A 17610-nucleotide genomic window follows, 5' to 3' on the forward strand; every position below is an offset into this window, starting at 1 on the left:
CTTGTTCTCTAGGAGATCGGCCATCTCGAATTGACACTCTAACATTTAGTGTTTTCGTTGACTTCTTTTTCTAGTTGATTTCTTCATAGACATGAATATGAATATAATTTCTTCTCCTTCTCTTGATTCTCTCTTCTCTTGTTCTCTAGGAGATACCATATCGAATTGGCACTCTAACATTATGATACTATTTTAATTATTTTCGAAAATCATGTATGTTTTCGACCTGATAACATTAACCAAACAATGGTTGTTAATAGGCTACATAGAAGACGATTTCATTTTCACATCCTAGAAAGATGGAGATTTAGGTCGGAGACATGATTTGATTGAAATACTAGAAAAGGAATATCAATTTTTGCACATTTCTTTATTAAAAATTTAAAATTATTTATTTTTTGAAACATTTAAATTTAATAATCACGATCAAATTTGAAATAATATATAAGATACGAGTAAATAAATATAGTAATTTAAAAAACTCAAATTGTTGGGTTTTATAAATTTTTTAAAAGTCAAATCTGATGAATTATGATATTTAAAGATGTTGAATTATAATACGTTATGATCAAATTAGCTAAAAATAAACAAAATACTATAATATAGACGTGGGGTCTACCATTTATTAGAATTGGGTTCTAGCGGATCGACCCGTTACCCGAGATCCAATAGCTATCTGGACTCTGGAGCTTCTCACTCTCAGTAGACAGCGCAGCAGGGCTGGTTAAAAAAGTAGGATCCTTTTAAAAAATATTTAAAAAGTAGGGATTTTGCCTATTTTTTTTTTTTAAAAAAAAGGGAGTTGACTCAATTAATTTAAAATTAAACCTGTTAACTTAATTAGTTAAGTTAATTAAGAATCTGTCGTCTTCTTCTCCAAATTTCTGACACTTTTGTTCTCAAAATCCAAAAATAGATCAATAAAAAAAAAAAAAAAAGTCGATCAAAAGACTCAAGAATTACCCAAGAACAACAGCTCTTGAATCACGTAAAAAATTGTTGCTCTTAGACGAAAAAAAAATGCGCAATCGACCCAAGAACAGCTCTTGGGTAAGAACTGTTTTTGGGTTGACCACCTCTTGGTCGACCCAAGAGCTTCTTGGGTTTGCTCTTGGTTGTTGAAATAAATTGGATGAAATCTGTAGCGCAGGATTTTTGGGTAAACCATGGTCTACCCAAAAAAATACTGGGTCTGCCATGGTCTACCCAGCTAGGTAGACCATGGCAGACCCATAACTCTTCACAATTTCAACTGACATGGTCTAACATGGTCTACCCAATGTTAGACCATGGCAGACCCAAAATTTTGAAGAGTTCTCGGTCTGCCATGGTCTAACATGGTCTACTTGGGTAAACCATGTTAGACCATGGCTTAGAACATGGCAGACCCAGAACTCTTCACAATTCTGGGTATGTCATGGTCTACCCAACTGGGTGTTAGACCATGGCAAACCCAGAGTTCTTCACGGTTCTGGAGTAGACCATGATAGAACCAGAATTATCTTGGGTAGACCATGGATATTTTTTAGTTGACGGTAGATCATGTATTGTATTTATTTTCAAAAACATGTAAATATAACATAATCATTTGATTCTTATATTAAAATATGCATAGTCATATAACATAATTGTGAAATTGATCGATTAATATATTACAATATGTATAATCATATAACATAATCATGAAATCAGTCGACATATGTTACAATATGTATATCATATAACATAATCGTGAAATTAGTATGATTGATATGTTACAATATGTATAATCATATAACATAATAGTGAAATCAGTTGATTTTTATATTAAAATTTATATAATCATGAAATTAGTTGATTGATATGTTACAATATGTATAATCATATAACATAATCGTGAAATTAGTCGATTAATATGTTACAAAATGCATAATCATATAACATAATAGTGAAATCATGAGTTGATTCTTATATTAAAATATGTATAATCATATAATATAATCATGAAATTAGTTGATTGATATGTTACAATATGTATAATCATATAACATAATCGTGAAATCAGACGATTAATATGTTACAATATGTATAATCGTATAACATAATAGTGAAATCAGTTGATTTTTATATTAAAATGTGTATAATCATATAACATAATCATCAAATTAGCTGATTGATATGTTACAATATGTATAATTATATAACAAAATCGTGAAATCAGTTGATTGTTATATTAAAATATGTATAATCATATAAAATAATAGTGAAATCAGCAGATTCTTATATTAAAATGTGTATAATCTTATAAGATAATCATGAAATTAGATTATTGATATGTTACAATATGTATAATCATATAACATAATCGTGAAATCAGTCGATTATTATGTTACAACAATTAATATGTTACAACATGTATAATCATACAACATAATCGTGAAAATAACAGATATATATGTTATAAATTGTGGATTCATATGTTAAAACATATATATCCATTATTTTCACGATTATGTTGTATGATTATACATGTTGTAACATATTAATTGTTGTAACATATTAATTGACTGATTTCATATAAATTGTGGATTCATATGTTAAAATATATACGATTATAGAACATACTTGTCAAATTATGGATTCATGTTTTAAAAATATGTACGATTTATAGAACATATTTGTGAAATTAACAGATTCATATTGTAAAATATATACGATTATATGTTAACATGTTTGTGATATTAGCGGATTCATATGTTAAAACAAGTATGAGTTTAAAGCATACATGTGAAATTCGCGGATTCATACGTTAACATGTATGAATATAAAACATACTCGTGAAATTAGTGGATAAACTGTTAAAACATGTACAATTATCAATGAACATTGAACAAAATTCTGTAATTACGTGCCAAAATTATGTAATTATCGGTCAAACTTATGAAATTAGTGGATTCATATGTTAAAATATGTATGATTATAGAACAAAATTGTGAAATTAGTGGATCCATATGTTGCAACATGTACGATTATGCCAACATTGGTCAAAATTATGTAATTATGGATCAAAATTATGTAAATATTGGTCAAACTTGTGAAATTAGCAGCGAAAAAATTATTTGACGACCTAATTTCAGACCAGTTAAAATTAGAAATAAATGCGTTACAAATAAACATGTATTATGAAATTGATAATCAGCCTAGTCCATTATGTTTCGCATCCTGAATTTAATGAAACCAGATTTTTCTACACATGTATTTTCCGCGGCGTGCTCATCTTCTTTCCGCAGCGCGCCAGCAGGCTGCGCAAAGAAACTTCTTGTAGCGCGCAGCGAAAACATTAGTGGTCTGACCAATTTTGTCCAACCCACACACTTATGGTTGAGTCCGACAAATTTTGGTCAAACCCAAACATGCACGTGTTTGGGTCTGACCAAAATTTGTCAGACCCAAACATGTGCTTGGTAGACCCAAGCTTGGGTCTTACCAAAGTGGTCAGACCCATTTGGTAAGACCCAAGCTTGGGTCTGACCACGCTTGGGTCTTACCACTTGGCAGACCCAAGCTTGGGTCTTACTAAAGTGGTCAGACCCAAGCACGGACTGCCAAGCACTTGGCAGACCCAAGTTCTTGGGTCGACCCATACAAGTGTTTGGGTTTGCACCGTGCTTGCTTGGCTTTGACCCAGCAAGCACGAGCTTGGCAGACCGAAGCTTGGGTCTTTCCAGTTTGATTTTTTTTGGTATTTTAAATAAATAATGTAAAAATATATACCAGATTGGTGTTTATTTTGTTGAAAAAGATTTGAGAAGAAGAATAAAGTTTTTTTTTGAAAAAAAGAGAAGGGCGAGACAAAATCTGAAAAAGAGAAAGATAATGAGAAAAGGAAAAGAGCGTTTGAAAGAAGATAGTCGCGATAAAAATGATATAAAGATTTAAGGTTAATTAATATTTTAAAATATATAATGATATAGATATGAATTTAAACACAAGGACAATATTGTAAGTTCAATCTTTTTTCTTAAATAAAACAGAAATGACTCTTCTCCCGAAATTTCCCCCACAGTACGATGACAGGCGGAGGTGGAGGATCGCCGGAAGAGTTTCCGATTCAAGAAGGCGGCGGCGAGTCGGAGGAGGAGCAGGTGATGAGTGAGGTTCACCTGGGCTGTCCTCCGAACCACTCCGGTCCCCATATATCCCATTTTACAGTCTCACTTCCACCTCGTAAGGGTATTTTCCCCTCCTTTCTTCGGCTTAATTCCATGGATTTGTTGTACTGAACTCAGTATATGATTTTTCAAGAACCCTTTCTATATACGAAGCAGTAAAATCTGTAGTAGCTCATGTAGGACAATTTGATTGCTGTATGTTATTGTTTTGTACAGCCACTAATTAATCGGGTGGGTGACTTGAAATATGGGAGGAGGCTGTTTAATGTAGAGATAGTTGCATTTTCTAAAAATTTATGCACAAAGTTTAATTATTATTTTTTGGGTAAATCCACCTTGTTCGTATCGAAATGTCTCTCTGTTCATGAATTTTACTACAAGACTGGAAATTTAGCGGTCATATATATAGATAGATAACGTTTCTTTATATGTTAAATGATGTAGCAGTGGAATGGATTGGAGATGGTTGGGGTACAATGGGGGCAAAAGTTTGTGAAGTTGATGAAGATGGTGATTTAATTCTCCCTCGGCGGACTCGGCAGACCGGTAAGTGTTCTTCAACTGTTTGAATTGTACAGGTTTCATCACATCTGTGTCTTTTGATAGCTTTTATTAATTTTCTGTCATGTTGTATTACTATTTTGAACGTATCAGAGAATTGCTCACCTTGTTTACCAACCGTGCCGTAAGAATGTGTGAGTTTTCTTTTTGTTCAATGTAGTGCAGTTCATGTATACGTTTGAGGCTGGTTGATCTTTAGATCCTCTCAGCTAGTCTCATATGGTATCTTCAGTTTAAAAGTTGTACTCTCCATGTAAATTGAGCTATGTTTAATTTGAACAGGAGAAGCCATTTTTTATCCTTTGTTTTAACAAAGCACCAGATTTCATTCTTAATATGAAATGAAGTTGTGTCAATTCCTATATAGGCTTGGCTGCAGTTCAATGATTTTCTTAGGTGGTGGTTTGGAAATTATAATGTTAACCAAAACCTTCTGATTAAAATGGCTTCTGTCTCATGGGTCTGAAAATTTGAAAATACCCTTCGCTCAATCTCCCAATCCTTCAAACAAATTATAGGGAACATTGAAACAAAGAAGCTGAGAAATGCTGTTTCTTTAATGCTCAGATCGGGGGAACGATTCTTTTGTCATCACCATACAGCATCATGTTACCTCATCTATCCCAAGTGTTGGTCTCCAGGTATTGAAATCTGTTTCACCTTCTCGGAATGCTCATCATAACTTCAGTTCAAACGAACGTTTCTATATTTACCCTCATTAAGAAGATGTTACCATGTTTTGGTAGTGATGTTTCATTCTTTTGTAAAATTCCACTGGATTTATCTCTTATTTTTCTTCTCAACACCAACAAGCTATACGGAAAGCTTCTGTATAAGTCTGTGTGCTATTGTTGCGGTTTTTTCCTCCATCAGGTCTGGGGAGCAGAATTGGTGTTGGCCGACTTTGTGCTGCATATGATGTATAATTCGTCCAAGTTTGATGGAATAGTTGCTATAGATCTTGGAGCTGGCACAGGTAAAGTTGTTTATGCCTTGTTGAATCATTTTATGGCTATGTGATAAGTGTTCTGATTTTTGCCGAAGGACAGTAACTAGCAATCGATAGAACCAGCAAGCTTTAACCGGTCTATGTATTTCTCATCGTGGTTCTTGTATGAAAGGATTTTCTTTCACTTTTTCGAACAGGTTTGATCGGCATGGTACTTGCACGTGCTGCTAACACAGTCTTCATAACTGGTAAACTTTATTTAATCAGATGCCATGACTCTTTATCATCACGAATTTGAATGCATGGATCTGTCATCTGATTCCTTAGAACTATCATCCTCTCTGCTGGTTAACAGACCATGGCGATGAAGTACTTGGTAACTGTGCAAAGAATGTTCATCTGAATGTGGGATTATTCCATGAAAACGCTTCTATATATGTACGCGAACTTGATTGGAACCATCAGTGGCCCCCTAGGGACATAGAGAATTCATCATCTCAGAAAAAAAGGTATCTTGTTCTGTAAAAATATACTAGAATAGAAAATTTTGAAGATATTGGTAAATATAAGTCCCATCACTGTGTCCAGCTATGTTTGGATCGTCTCTGAAGTCGAAGAGTTGAATAGAGCTTCTTTGCTTGTAGCTGCAGATGTAATTTACAACGATGATTTAACCGATGCTTTGTTCAGTATATTAGAAGTTCTCATGTCCACTGATCAAGAAAAGGTACATCAATTCTTTGAACCTGTTTAAGCTGTGTATTGATATGTACAAGATATCAATAATAAAAGCTGATTCCGTGCAAAAAAATTTGATTGGAAACAGCTTGTTTTGATGACGAGTTATGAAACATTTGACAGGTTTGTGAACCATCATTTTGCACTTAAAAACATTAGTTCCTTTTACACATTCCAGGTATTATACTTGGCTCTGGAGAAACGGTATAACTTCACCATGGACGATCTTGATGTTGTGGCAAATGGGTATTCTCACTTGCTTAGCTATCTCAAACTCGTAGGTAAGCATTACAGTTGTGTTGCAAACCCGCAAACCCGCGGCAAATCCAAATTTCAGCTAGCAGACTCTTACCTAAAATAAAATTTTATTTTTTCATCGTATCTTTCCAAATAAGTTTTCAAATCCACCACTGTTAAACAGTTCAGTGGTTCCGGTTACCCGTTGTTTATCTTGTGATTTGGCTTTGGCCTAGATGATGTTGAAGAAGAAGATGCTGAGGAAGAATGTTGGTGTGGTTTTGTTGGAAAGCGCATCAATCTTGAAGAGATCCCTCAATACATACTAGAATACAACAGAGGAAATGCTCTCGAAATTTTAGAGATTAAATATGTAAAGAGCAACCGTAATTTTTGATAATTTTATTCAATTTATCTTGAAATCCTCATGAATTTCATCATTTATGTTCGGATCTTTCAGCCGAAACCTATCTGACAACGGAATCCATGCAGTTTACAGAAATAGAAATCATAGCAAGATAAACATAATAAGATTACATTTCTCCAAGATTGTTGTTTGACAACTAGAACTTTTTGTCATTTTTTCTCGAAAATCATGTTTCTAAAATTGAATGAAAACTGTAAATTTGGTTATGTATGTTTGTCACTTTGCGATTTTGGTCTTTTATTTTTTTATATTTTAGTTTTAGTTTTGCATGTTCCAATTTTTGGCAATTTCGATCTTTTTTATTCGAAAATGATTACGTAGCACTATACACGTCAACTCCACATCAGCACTGAATTGGTGACACGTCAACGCCACTTCGGAAAAAAAAACTAAAATTGCCAAAAAAAAAATAAAGATAGCGGACTAAAACTGAAATCTAAAAATATAAGGACTAAATCGCAAAGTGACAAACATGCAGGACAAAAAAAAACAATTTTCCCAAAATTGAATAAACATAATAAACAAAATTTAATAATATTATGCTCTAGATGGAAAATTTCAACCTACCCCATTGGTATTAACTCATGGGACAGATGAATGTATCTTATTTGTTCAAATCATGTGGGCCCATATAATTCAGTGAAACTCACATGATTTGAACCAACCAGTGATTGTCATCTATCACATGGGGTAATACCCATGGGGTATGATCTAACCTACCGTTGTAGATGATATATTCTTTATTCTTATGAAATGTGTTATGGACCTCAAATACGGGTATTCGTAAACCTTGTACCAATAATGAGTTTACGAGAGCACGAGAGTAAAAAACGAGACATACGTGGACATTTAAAGTTAAGAAAATACATGTTTCTTCCGTTCAAAATTGAGATTATTATCAGCTACTCAATTTTTTCTTCTCCTCTTTTTAATTTGATATTAACCATCATATGATTCGATTCACTCGAATATTTCTTACACCTTTACCACCAAAAACTTCATGATTGGAATGTTGTACTAACAGAACCACGTAATGCAATTTAAACGCCCAAGGGCCTAGACCCAGCCTTTTCTACAATTATTACCGGGCCTACTTTCACCTCAAATTTCGATTATTATTATTTTTGTTGGGCTTTAAACAACCCCAAATACCCAATCTTATTATAGGCCAGCCCAATCAATGAGAAAACCGATGTGTTGCCATTTGCCAAACACCCAACTTCATCTTCATTGTTCTGATTTCTCCACTGTTTCCAACGGACGAGAGTTCGATTACAGGTAATCTTTTTCATTTTGCGAAAATGAATTCATAAAATGATCGGTTTACTCAGGTTTATGTTTTCTACTGATTTATTTGGATATTTTTATCAAGTATTGATCTTTCAACTAATTTATTTGTGGCCATAAAGTTGAATGGGAACTGACCAAACTCGATTTAGTTCTAGTGGCTTTGATTGGTTAACAGATTGCATCTGAGCATACGTCTAGTGACAATATAAATTTTGCATGGCCTCAAAAAGAATAAGTTGGGAAGCTGCTTTCCCGTCTGCTTTGAGTGAAGCTATTATGCATTTGATATTTTCTTGCTTGAGGTCTCTTGATGTGATAGATAAATTGGATTTTAGCATTAACATGAAATGCAGATTTAGATATTTTACCCTGTTATCAATCTTGCATTACCTCACAAAGAAAAAAGAGTCAGGCTACTGCTTTGTTTTTGCATTGAATGAAGCTATTGCATTTTTTTAAAAAAGAAGCTTCTTTGGTCTCTTTATTTGATAGATATCATGGATTTCAGCATTGCTGCGCAATGTGACACTCGGGATTGCTCTCTTAAATCCATCAAATTTTGAATAAAAATTTGTGAACCGTTTTACAATTTTAAATTTACCTTTTGTCCCCATGATGTTGTAATGTGTTTAATACTATAGACTGAGTTGGTTTCTACGCCCCAAGACTGAAGCTTTTTCCACAATCTCTGTGCCGCCGCAGCTACTGCACATCTTCGGTTCCATAAATCTTGAATTATGCCTGCAGTAGTCAGTCCCATTTTCAGTTCCATTCCAAACCCATTAAGAGTAACTCGCAGGGATCGCTCTTCCTTTAATTTCACTGTTTCAATGGTACATAGGCCAAAAAAAAGGTAGCTTTTCTCACCCTACTGTTCCTTTTTACAGTTAAATTGATGTGGATTTTGGTTATAGATTCTCTTCTTTATTTTGAGTACAGTGTTGATTTGTATGACTTGCATAAAGAACTGGTTCCTTATGTTGAGGCTTGGTCATGGCAAAATGCTGTTGTTGAAGAAAAAAAAGCATTGATCGAAGAGGGTAAAGATTTCACTGATACTTTGATTATTTTGCAACACAAACCTGTATACACATTGGGTGCTGGTAGCAAGGAAGAGTACTTGAAGTTTGATGTAAAAAATACATCTTTTGAAGTGCATCGGACTGAACGAGGTGGTGAAGTCACATATCATGGCCCTGGTCAGGTATATGATACTGTATGTGTCTACATTCAGTGGAAGCTTTCTTGATCCCTCAATGTAGTGGGATCTTCAAGCTTAGAACTATGGCCCAAATGCTCAAGGGTATTGAAATTTTGTAGTTTACTTGAATATGATCCTGAAAAGCAAATTTGTTTGATTGAAAATGAATGTTTGGGGTCTAAATTTGATGTTGATGTAGCTATGATAATATCGATGTTCATTTCTATGATGTTTATGTTTTGTTCTGAATGTTTCACATTATTGTTGTGTTGTAGTAGCTGGTCCTGTACCCTATAATCAATCTCCGCTACTACGACATGGATGCTCATCAGTATCTTAGGGCACTTGAAGAAGTGGTCATCCGTGCTCTTTCCTCGACGTTTTCTATTGAAGCTTCACGAATCAAGGGCTTAACTGGTGTTTGGGTTGGTACGTCTAAAAGTTCTTTTGTGCCTGGAACCGGAACAGTTTCTTTTTTACTCATGAATCAGAATTCCGAAATCCTCCCAATAAAATTTCACGCTCTAGAATTCATATCAGCACTTACTATCCTTTTTTGCCCCTCTATTTGGCATAGCAATATAGCATTCTTGAATCTTGATAACTTGAAATTACATATCTCCATTTTATGCATTCTGTCATCTCTCTTTAGCGCTTCCTATTTTTAACTCCCTTTTGGATCCTTCAGGGAACCAAAAGTTAGCAGCCATCGGTATAAAAATATCGAAACAGATAGCATATCATGGCTTGGCGTTGAATGTCACCACAGATATAAAACACTTTCAGCAGATAGTTCCATGTGGGATTCAGGATCGTGAAGTTGGAAGCATAAAAACACTGCTGCAAGAAAAAAATTCTTCTCAAGTAAATCGGCAAGAGCATGGTCATAATACCGATGATACGGAATTGATTGATGCCACACATAAATCTCTGATTCAGGAATTTTGTGAAGTTTTCCAAGTTGATCTCCGGAGTAAACCTATTCAGTTAGGTGTCTCTCAAGAAAACACTGCCAACTTAACATGCTGAAAATGGATGCCGGATATTTAATCAGAATTCGATATGCACTATTGCGGAGAATAGCAACTAGTTGATATCATTAGAGCCTGGCTACTCCACTCCTCTCTACAAACTCGAAATTGTATTGGAAGTATGTAACCAGTGAGCTCAAATGGTTGTTAAGTAATTTCTTATCTGACTTTGCAGCCTTGTAGAGTAACTGAGCTAAGGAAACAGAAGTCTTAATTTCAACATTTACACAACAAAATTCTATCAAAAGCTCACCATTTTTAGCTCTGACTTGAACAGTGCGTTCCTCAATAATCTGTGCATCATAGACAAAAATCTTCTCACTTAACCAAATGCTCCATCAAATGTGTTCTAATGTTATATCTTTATACATGTTCTGTAGAGTTTTAGGGTCAATTTGGTTACAGATGCATTTTGCTTTTATTTTAAATTTGGCTTTTAAAAGTGTTTTCTAAATAAAAGCCGTAATAATTTAGTGTTTGGATAAATAAATTGAATCATTTTTTTTAGTTGAGTTATAAAAAAAACATTTGAAAAGTTATAATATGAGCTTTTAAAAAAACATTTATTTTTGCTTAAATAAGTGTTTTTAAAAGCAATTCAGACATACACAAACACATTTGGAATAATAAAATCACATTTTTTTTAAAAATAAAAATAAAACAGTTTTTGAGCCCGTTTGAATTTCATAGATATTTTTTTTAAAAAAAAAAAGGTTTTTTAAGCTACAATTTTTTGTTTTTGAAAAAACTCTAATTTTTACTTTAAAAAGTGTTTTTTTAATCAATTAAATAGTCATCCAAACAAATTATTAACTAAAAAAAATATTTTTTAAAAAAAAATACTTTTCCGATCTGACTTTTAATACCAAACAAAACATTTATATTTTAACTTCTTAATCCAAACGCACTCCTAAACTTCTTGTCATATCATTACATAGTTTTTTCCAAAAAAAAACAATAAAAAAATTACACGTAGTATTAACTGCTTTTAAAAAAAAATTGGGGATAATGCCCATTTTCGTCCCTCTTGTTTGTGACTTATCCAAAAATAGTCCCTCGACTTATCGGGCCGCTTAAATGGTCCTTCGTCTTTCATAAATTTTCCGCATTTGGTCCCTCCCGTCAACTCGACGTTAAATTTTCACGGTGATGAAGGCCCACATCCATATCTCACATTATAGCATATTTACTTCTCATTTATCCCAATTTTTGTTCCTCTCGTTTTTCCCCAATCAAAACCCTAGAACACAAAATCCAAATTTGAAGCTCCCAACGTTGAATCACGCAAAGGTAATTTCCAGAAGACATCACGCGCACTGCTGTCTAGTTGTTGTGGGCGAAAGAGGAGGACAAATCCGATCTATTTCTTCCAAGAAAAACTTCAATCAATGGTGGTAAATTTTTATTCACATTCGATTTCATAATTATCGGTTAATTATATTCTTAGGGCATGAAAACAGGGAGCAAGCTCTAGTTTTAGCTTATTGATTGATATTACCCCATTGCCAATGAACAGAGAAAGGGTACGACCCACCCCATTTTAAATAAACATATGTTTTTATTAATTATATAATCTGAAATTTTGGTTTTTGATTTATTGGATATTTAGAGAAAAACATATGTTGTTTTTGTTGGACGCAAACCTGGCGTCTACGAGAGTTGGGATGAAGCATACGCACAAGTTATTAAATTTGAAGACAATGCTCACAAATCATACTATAGTAGAAGAGAAGCTGTTGAAGCGTATGACGCATTTTTGAAAAGACAGGTTGCCGCAGCCGCTACTGCTACTGCTGCCGCATCCGCTACCGCTGCTACCGCTGCCGCCGCCGTCTCTTCCTCTAGTACCGGGAATAAGAAGAAATATTCAAGTTCAAATTCGAGACATGATGAAGCCTCTTCCTCTATCTCTGGTACCTCTGCCTCTGGTACCGATTATGAGAAGAAGAAATATGCAAGTTCAACTTCAAGCCATGATGAAAAAGTAGCTCAGCTACGAATTGCTCGACTGGAATTAGAACAGGAGAATCGTAGGCATGCTTCTCGAATTTCGGAGATAACTGAAAAGATGCGGCAGATTTCGGAATCCTTCTAGTTTATGTGTTTATGATGGTTGAAGTAGTTGTATGGTTATGTTTTGACAAGGTACTTGGTAGTTGCTCGAGCATATGTGGTTATTTATTGACTAGGTGTTTGAGAATTTTTTATTTTATGTAGTTGCTCGAGCATGTGTTTATGCTTGATGAATATGGTTATTGACTTGGTACTTTGAAATTTTCAATTTGTATTGGCATGATGTTAGCAAGTTTAAGAAACTATGTTGTTATTGGTATCAATAAGCTTGGTGATTCACATCTCATTCTTGTCTTTCCAGTTGTTGTTCGTCTGCAACTTGTCGAAGGCAGACATTTACGTATTATGCTTGATGAATATGGTTATCATTGTGACATATTTTTTTGCTCCAACGAAAAAAATATGTTGTGTGCGAATGTTTTTTTTCTTTCTGAAATACATATAAATGAGGATGTGACTTCAATAACAATTACCAAAACAAAGAAATCGCAAAATCGCAACCAAAACAATTAGAGATGAAACTGTCTTCTGGGAAACTGAAATCCAAGTTTCACAAAAAAGTACTAGTATCAAGTTCATACATTAACTTATGCAAACGTCTTCGCAAACGATGTAAATCGAAGTACAAGTTTTGACAAAAAAAATACTAGTCCCAAGGTAAAGACCCTCTTCGTAACCCATCAATAATCTTGGAACGATGTCATCACATTAACTGGATTGATGCTGTTGTTTTCTCCTCGTAACAGGGTGATCTAATCGATATCCGCTTGACTCTGTTGGTGGTGTCTTCTTTTTATCATTCAATGAAGCTCTTAGATGAGATAATGTCACGAAATTCTTTCCATTTTTCACAATGAAATCATTCTTCACCACTGAATTCACCTGGCACATGAATTTTTTTTAAAAAAATTAAATATAACCAATGAATATATACATAAAACCGTAGCATTTATAGCCCGAAAAAAAACAACATATTATGGTCCATTCTGGCACTGATCCTGACATGCTCTTTTCGAACAAAAATAATCAGCAGATTGATGTTGCTGTCCATTCCATCTACACCTCATTTTCTCAATGTTGAAACAGAAAATTCAAGTCTAGAACATGCACAAAGAGTATAACATCAATCTAGCATGATCCTATGCCATTCTTACATTTCATTCCTAGTTCAATCATCAAAGAACTAAGCTATAAACTCAAGCTACATCAAATATACTATTTACATCAAATTCAACTCATTCTTACATTTCATTCCTAGTTCAATCATCAAAGAATGCTCCTAGTTCAATCATAAACTTCAATATATAAAACACTTACATTGATTGAAAATACGGCCTTCGAATTACCAGAAATATTGATCCCACTTTCTTGTTGTCGTATAACCTGTTATCATCGATCCATACAGTAAAAACAGAAAGGAAATAAAATATTAGTGTCATATAAAACTAAAAATTCAAAAACACATCAACATAAAAACCTGTAATTTCTTTCGTTTCTTCGACGCCAGTTCATCACGCATTGTTGCCTTATCAGATATGAATCTTTCATCATCATCTCCTTCTAAAGCTTCATCCCAGCTCTCCATTTCATTGCATCCCTGTGGAGCTGACTGCATCTCACCAATATCCATTTCATTGTATTCTTCCAATGTTGTTTCATTTTTGTTTTGCTCCATTTCATTGCATTCTTGTGGGATTGCTTGTTCCTGTTCCACAAATTTACTTTGTGGTGATCTAGGTCTGGTACAACTTCTCTGGTTATGGCCAAATCCACCACATCGCTTGCATTTGTTGTTTTTTTTTTATCTCTTTCAGCTTTGTTTGGTTTGAAGCTGGTACTTCATCAGGTTCCCTTCTTCGCAACTTCGCTGGCCTACCAACTCTTTCCTTATAAATTGGTGGTAAGGGGGGGATTAAGTCACATGAAGGCCACAACTCTGGTCCATTTATTGGCATGATTGACCTTGCATAACATCGTTTGTATGCTTCAATGCTATAATAACGATGCACATTAGCCTCTGGATTTTCTCTTTTGCACCACATAGCACATATAGCATGTGGACATGGAATCCCAGTCATTTCCCATCTTCTACAGCTGCAACTCATTTTACTTAGGTCAACAGAATGCTGATTGCGTGGACCAGAGATCTGAAAATGCATCTCATCAGCCATCATCGGTCTAAACGTAGTCGCATCCTTGCAATTCTTTGCCATCACTACTTTAATCTTTGGGCATATTGCACCATCCCACTTCTCTGCCTTTGACCTGTTCAACTGAAATCTGACCATCAACATATTTCTAATCGATTCGAACATTGGAATTATTGCCTTCTCTCTAGCCTCTAAAATCATACTGTTGAAACATTCACACATATTGTTCAAAAGTATGTCACATTTGGGGATGGTGCTAAAGAATGCCTTGCACCAGTGATGTTCAGGTTTTTTGGCCAACCATGCATATGCATTTCCATCAATCTTCTTCAAATCTTTCATGCGTCTTTTGAACTCTTCAACTCTTGTTGCTCTTGCTGCAGCCCAAAGAGCATTTTCAATTGCCACACCTCTAAAAGCAGCAGCTTTCATGTTGCTCAAGAGATGCCTAACACAAAATCTGTTTTCAGCATCGGGATACAAACTCTCGAAGGCAGGAATCAATCCTTTTTGTTTGTCGGACATAAATGTCCAGCCATGCTGATTTTCAAAGCCGATATCTTTATCTAACAACCGAAGAAACCACACCCAACTGTCCTTACTCTCTCCTTCAACCAAGGCATAAGCAATAGGAAAAATATTATTGTTAGGATCTAGGCCAACTGCCGCTAATAACTGCCCCCCTGTCTTTGTTTTCAGAAAACAACCATCCACACCAATCACGGGCCTACATGCATCCTTGAAACCATCTTTGCATGCCGAGAAACAAACATAAAGTCTTTGAAATCTTGGCCCATCATCATCTTCTGTCAATTTCAGAATTACAGAAGCACCTTCGTCAGTCCTCTTTAATTCAGAGCAATAATCTCTTATTCGGCTAAATTGTTCTTGTATGCTGCCCTCAACTAGTTTCATTGCTTTTTTCTTAGCCAAATAAGCTTGCTTATATGAAATAGTTGTGTTCAAAGTGTTTTCTACCTCGACTTTGAACTCGCTGGTACCTAACTTAGGATTTGACTTGAATTTCTTTTCAAAAGTAGATCCCAACCAGCCTGCTTTGATGCTTTTGTTCTTGCTGTGCCAATAGCAATTGTCATGCTCGGGGATAAATGTTTTTATTTGCCAACATGAGTCTTTATTCATTGGTGAACAAAGAATACACCAATTACAACTTTCATTGATGCATATACCACGAATTCTTTTGTTGTCATTCTTTACAAACTTCACTGTACGTCCTCGTCTGATACAATGACTCTCTATTGCAAATTTGGCCTCATTCTTTGAACTGAATATCATACCGAGCTTCAAATCAGGATTTTTAGAATCTTCAATAGGGTCATACATTGGAAAGGTTGGTGCATCGTCCTCATCAGATTCAAGAGCACTCCCAAAACCATCACTTTCTAGACAGTCATAATCCCCTTCATCCTGCCCCATCCTAGACAGCAAGTCATCCGAAATTCCAACATCTTCCACTACATTTTTCCCTTTCAAATTTTCAGCAGCATGATTCTTCAGATTCTCCGCTAACTGAACTTCTTCCTCAAATTCAAAATCACTATCATGAAAACCATTTGCACCGTCTTGAGTGGTTGCATCTTTCTGATTATTTGTAGCTACTTCAACATGTTCCATGTAAACTTCAACTTCAAAGTTATGTGGGATATGATCCTTAATTTCAAGCACACCAACATCATTTTCCAAATATCTCCCTTTGGTTAAACTTTTCCCGAGCTTGTGCCAGAGCTTGAAACTATTCTCATCTGTAAATCCCAACTCTTTTGCATACCCACGAAGTTCAATTATCCCCAACTTATCCAGATCAACGAAGTCGAAGTATTCAATATTACCACCTTTGTACACTTTTTTTTTGCGAATTGTTTCCATCGTACCACCGTAATATAATTTTAGTGTGAAACATGTAGGTTCTCCCATCACACCTGGAAAAAATACAGGTACTGAATTTCAAACCATAATACAACGGATAAACTTTTTTTGCTAACTAAATTAATACTGTGTATAATAAAGTAATACAAAAATTAATATCGTGCAGAAAAAATTACCATAATTTGGCGTGAAACTTAGAGAATGGGTGCTTCGTCTAGCCATAATTTTGCAAATGCTGCTTATAAACTATTGAGAGATGTTTGCCTCCATGATATTCAACAGCAGATTGTTTCCTCTCATGTTGAAAATAAGGAAAATCACTGAAACGACCCTAACTCTATAATAAATAAATATGCGGAAATTTTTTTTTTTTTTTTTTTTACTACTAAATAAAATATGTACATATATGCCCATACATATATGCACAGAATAAAATACTTAAAATAAATACATGACTAAATAAATAAACAATTAAATACTTAAATAAAAATGCATTCTTTAAAATAATTAAACATCTGAGTCAACCCTAGAATTAAAAATATACTGCATAAATAAAATAAATAAAAGAGTGCATGCACTAAAAATATTTAATAAAATATCCAAAAACATCAACCCTTAAAATATTCCAAATGTATCATATGACATCATGTACGGTGACTCAGAGGCTGTCACGGTCACGGGGCTACTGCAGCGCTGCTCATACATCCTCACCACCGGTAGGAGTAACCTGCTCCTCTACGTACTCACCTGCACCATATCAGTGTAGTGAGCCTAGAGGCCCAACATGCATACTAACAAGGGTTTAAAATAATTTAAATCAATTTAATACTAATACATACATATACATGAATGAGCATGCTTAAAATTACATAACATAACTTACTTAAATAAATACATAACATACATAATATCATA

General features: G+C 34.5%; 2 protein-coding genes across 7 annotated transcripts; both read left to right on the forward strand.

Moving 5' to 3' along the window:
* The first annotated feature begins 4019 nt into the window (after nucleotides 1-4019).
* LOC140866136 (uncharacterized) lies at nucleotides 4020-7080 on the forward strand. Of its 4 annotated transcripts, none has more exons than XM_073271039.1 (9): nucleotides 4020-4212; nucleotides 4596-4697; nucleotides 5280-5353; nucleotides 5586-5688; nucleotides 5859-5909; nucleotides 6017-6170; nucleotides 6250-6388; nucleotides 6578-6680; nucleotides 6873-7080. In XM_073271039.1, exons 1-9 carry the CDS (start codon nucleotides 4050-4052, stop codon nucleotides 7031-7033), a joined length of 1050 nt encoding a protein of 349 aa, XP_073127140.1. In that variant the 5' UTR covers nucleotides 4020-4049; the 3' UTR covers nucleotides 7034-7080. The 4 variants fall into 4 exon arrangements, with proteins under 4 accessions (XP_073127140.1, XP_073127141.1, XP_073127142.1 ...); XM_073271040.1 differs by having other exon boundaries at nucleotides 4599-4697; XM_073271041.1 differs by having other exon boundaries at nucleotides 4020-4206.
* Nucleotides 7081-8225: 1145 nt separating this feature from the next.
* LOC140866477 (octanoyltransferase LIP2p, chloroplastic-like) lies at nucleotides 8226-10800 on the forward strand. Of its 3 annotated transcripts, none has more exons than XM_073271473.1 (5): nucleotides 8226-8341; nucleotides 9056-9206; nucleotides 9293-9557; nucleotides 9833-9983; nucleotides 10243-10800. In XM_073271473.1, exons 2-5 carry the CDS (start codon nucleotides 9091-9093, stop codon nucleotides 10581-10583), a joined length of 873 nt encoding a protein of 290 aa, XP_073127574.1. In that variant the 5' UTR covers nucleotides 8226-8341; nucleotides 9056-9090; the 3' UTR covers nucleotides 10584-10800. The 3 variants fall into 3 exon arrangements, with proteins under 3 accessions (XP_073127574.1, XP_073127575.1, XP_073127573.1); XM_073271474.1 differs by having other exon boundaries at nucleotides 8283-8341; nucleotides 8995-9206; XM_073271472.1 differs by lacking the exon at nucleotides 8226-8341 and having other exon boundaries at nucleotides 8569-9206.
* Nucleotides 10801-17610: the final 6810 nt, after the last annotated feature.

The sequence above is a fragment of the Henckelia pumila genome, chromosome 4 (genome assembly GCF_033568475.1).
Source record: "Henckelia pumila isolate YLH828 chromosome 4, ASM3356847v2, whole genome shotgun sequence".
NCBI classification, from domain to species: domain Eukaryota; kingdom Viridiplantae; phylum Streptophyta; class Magnoliopsida; order Lamiales; family Gesneriaceae; genus Henckelia; species Henckelia pumila.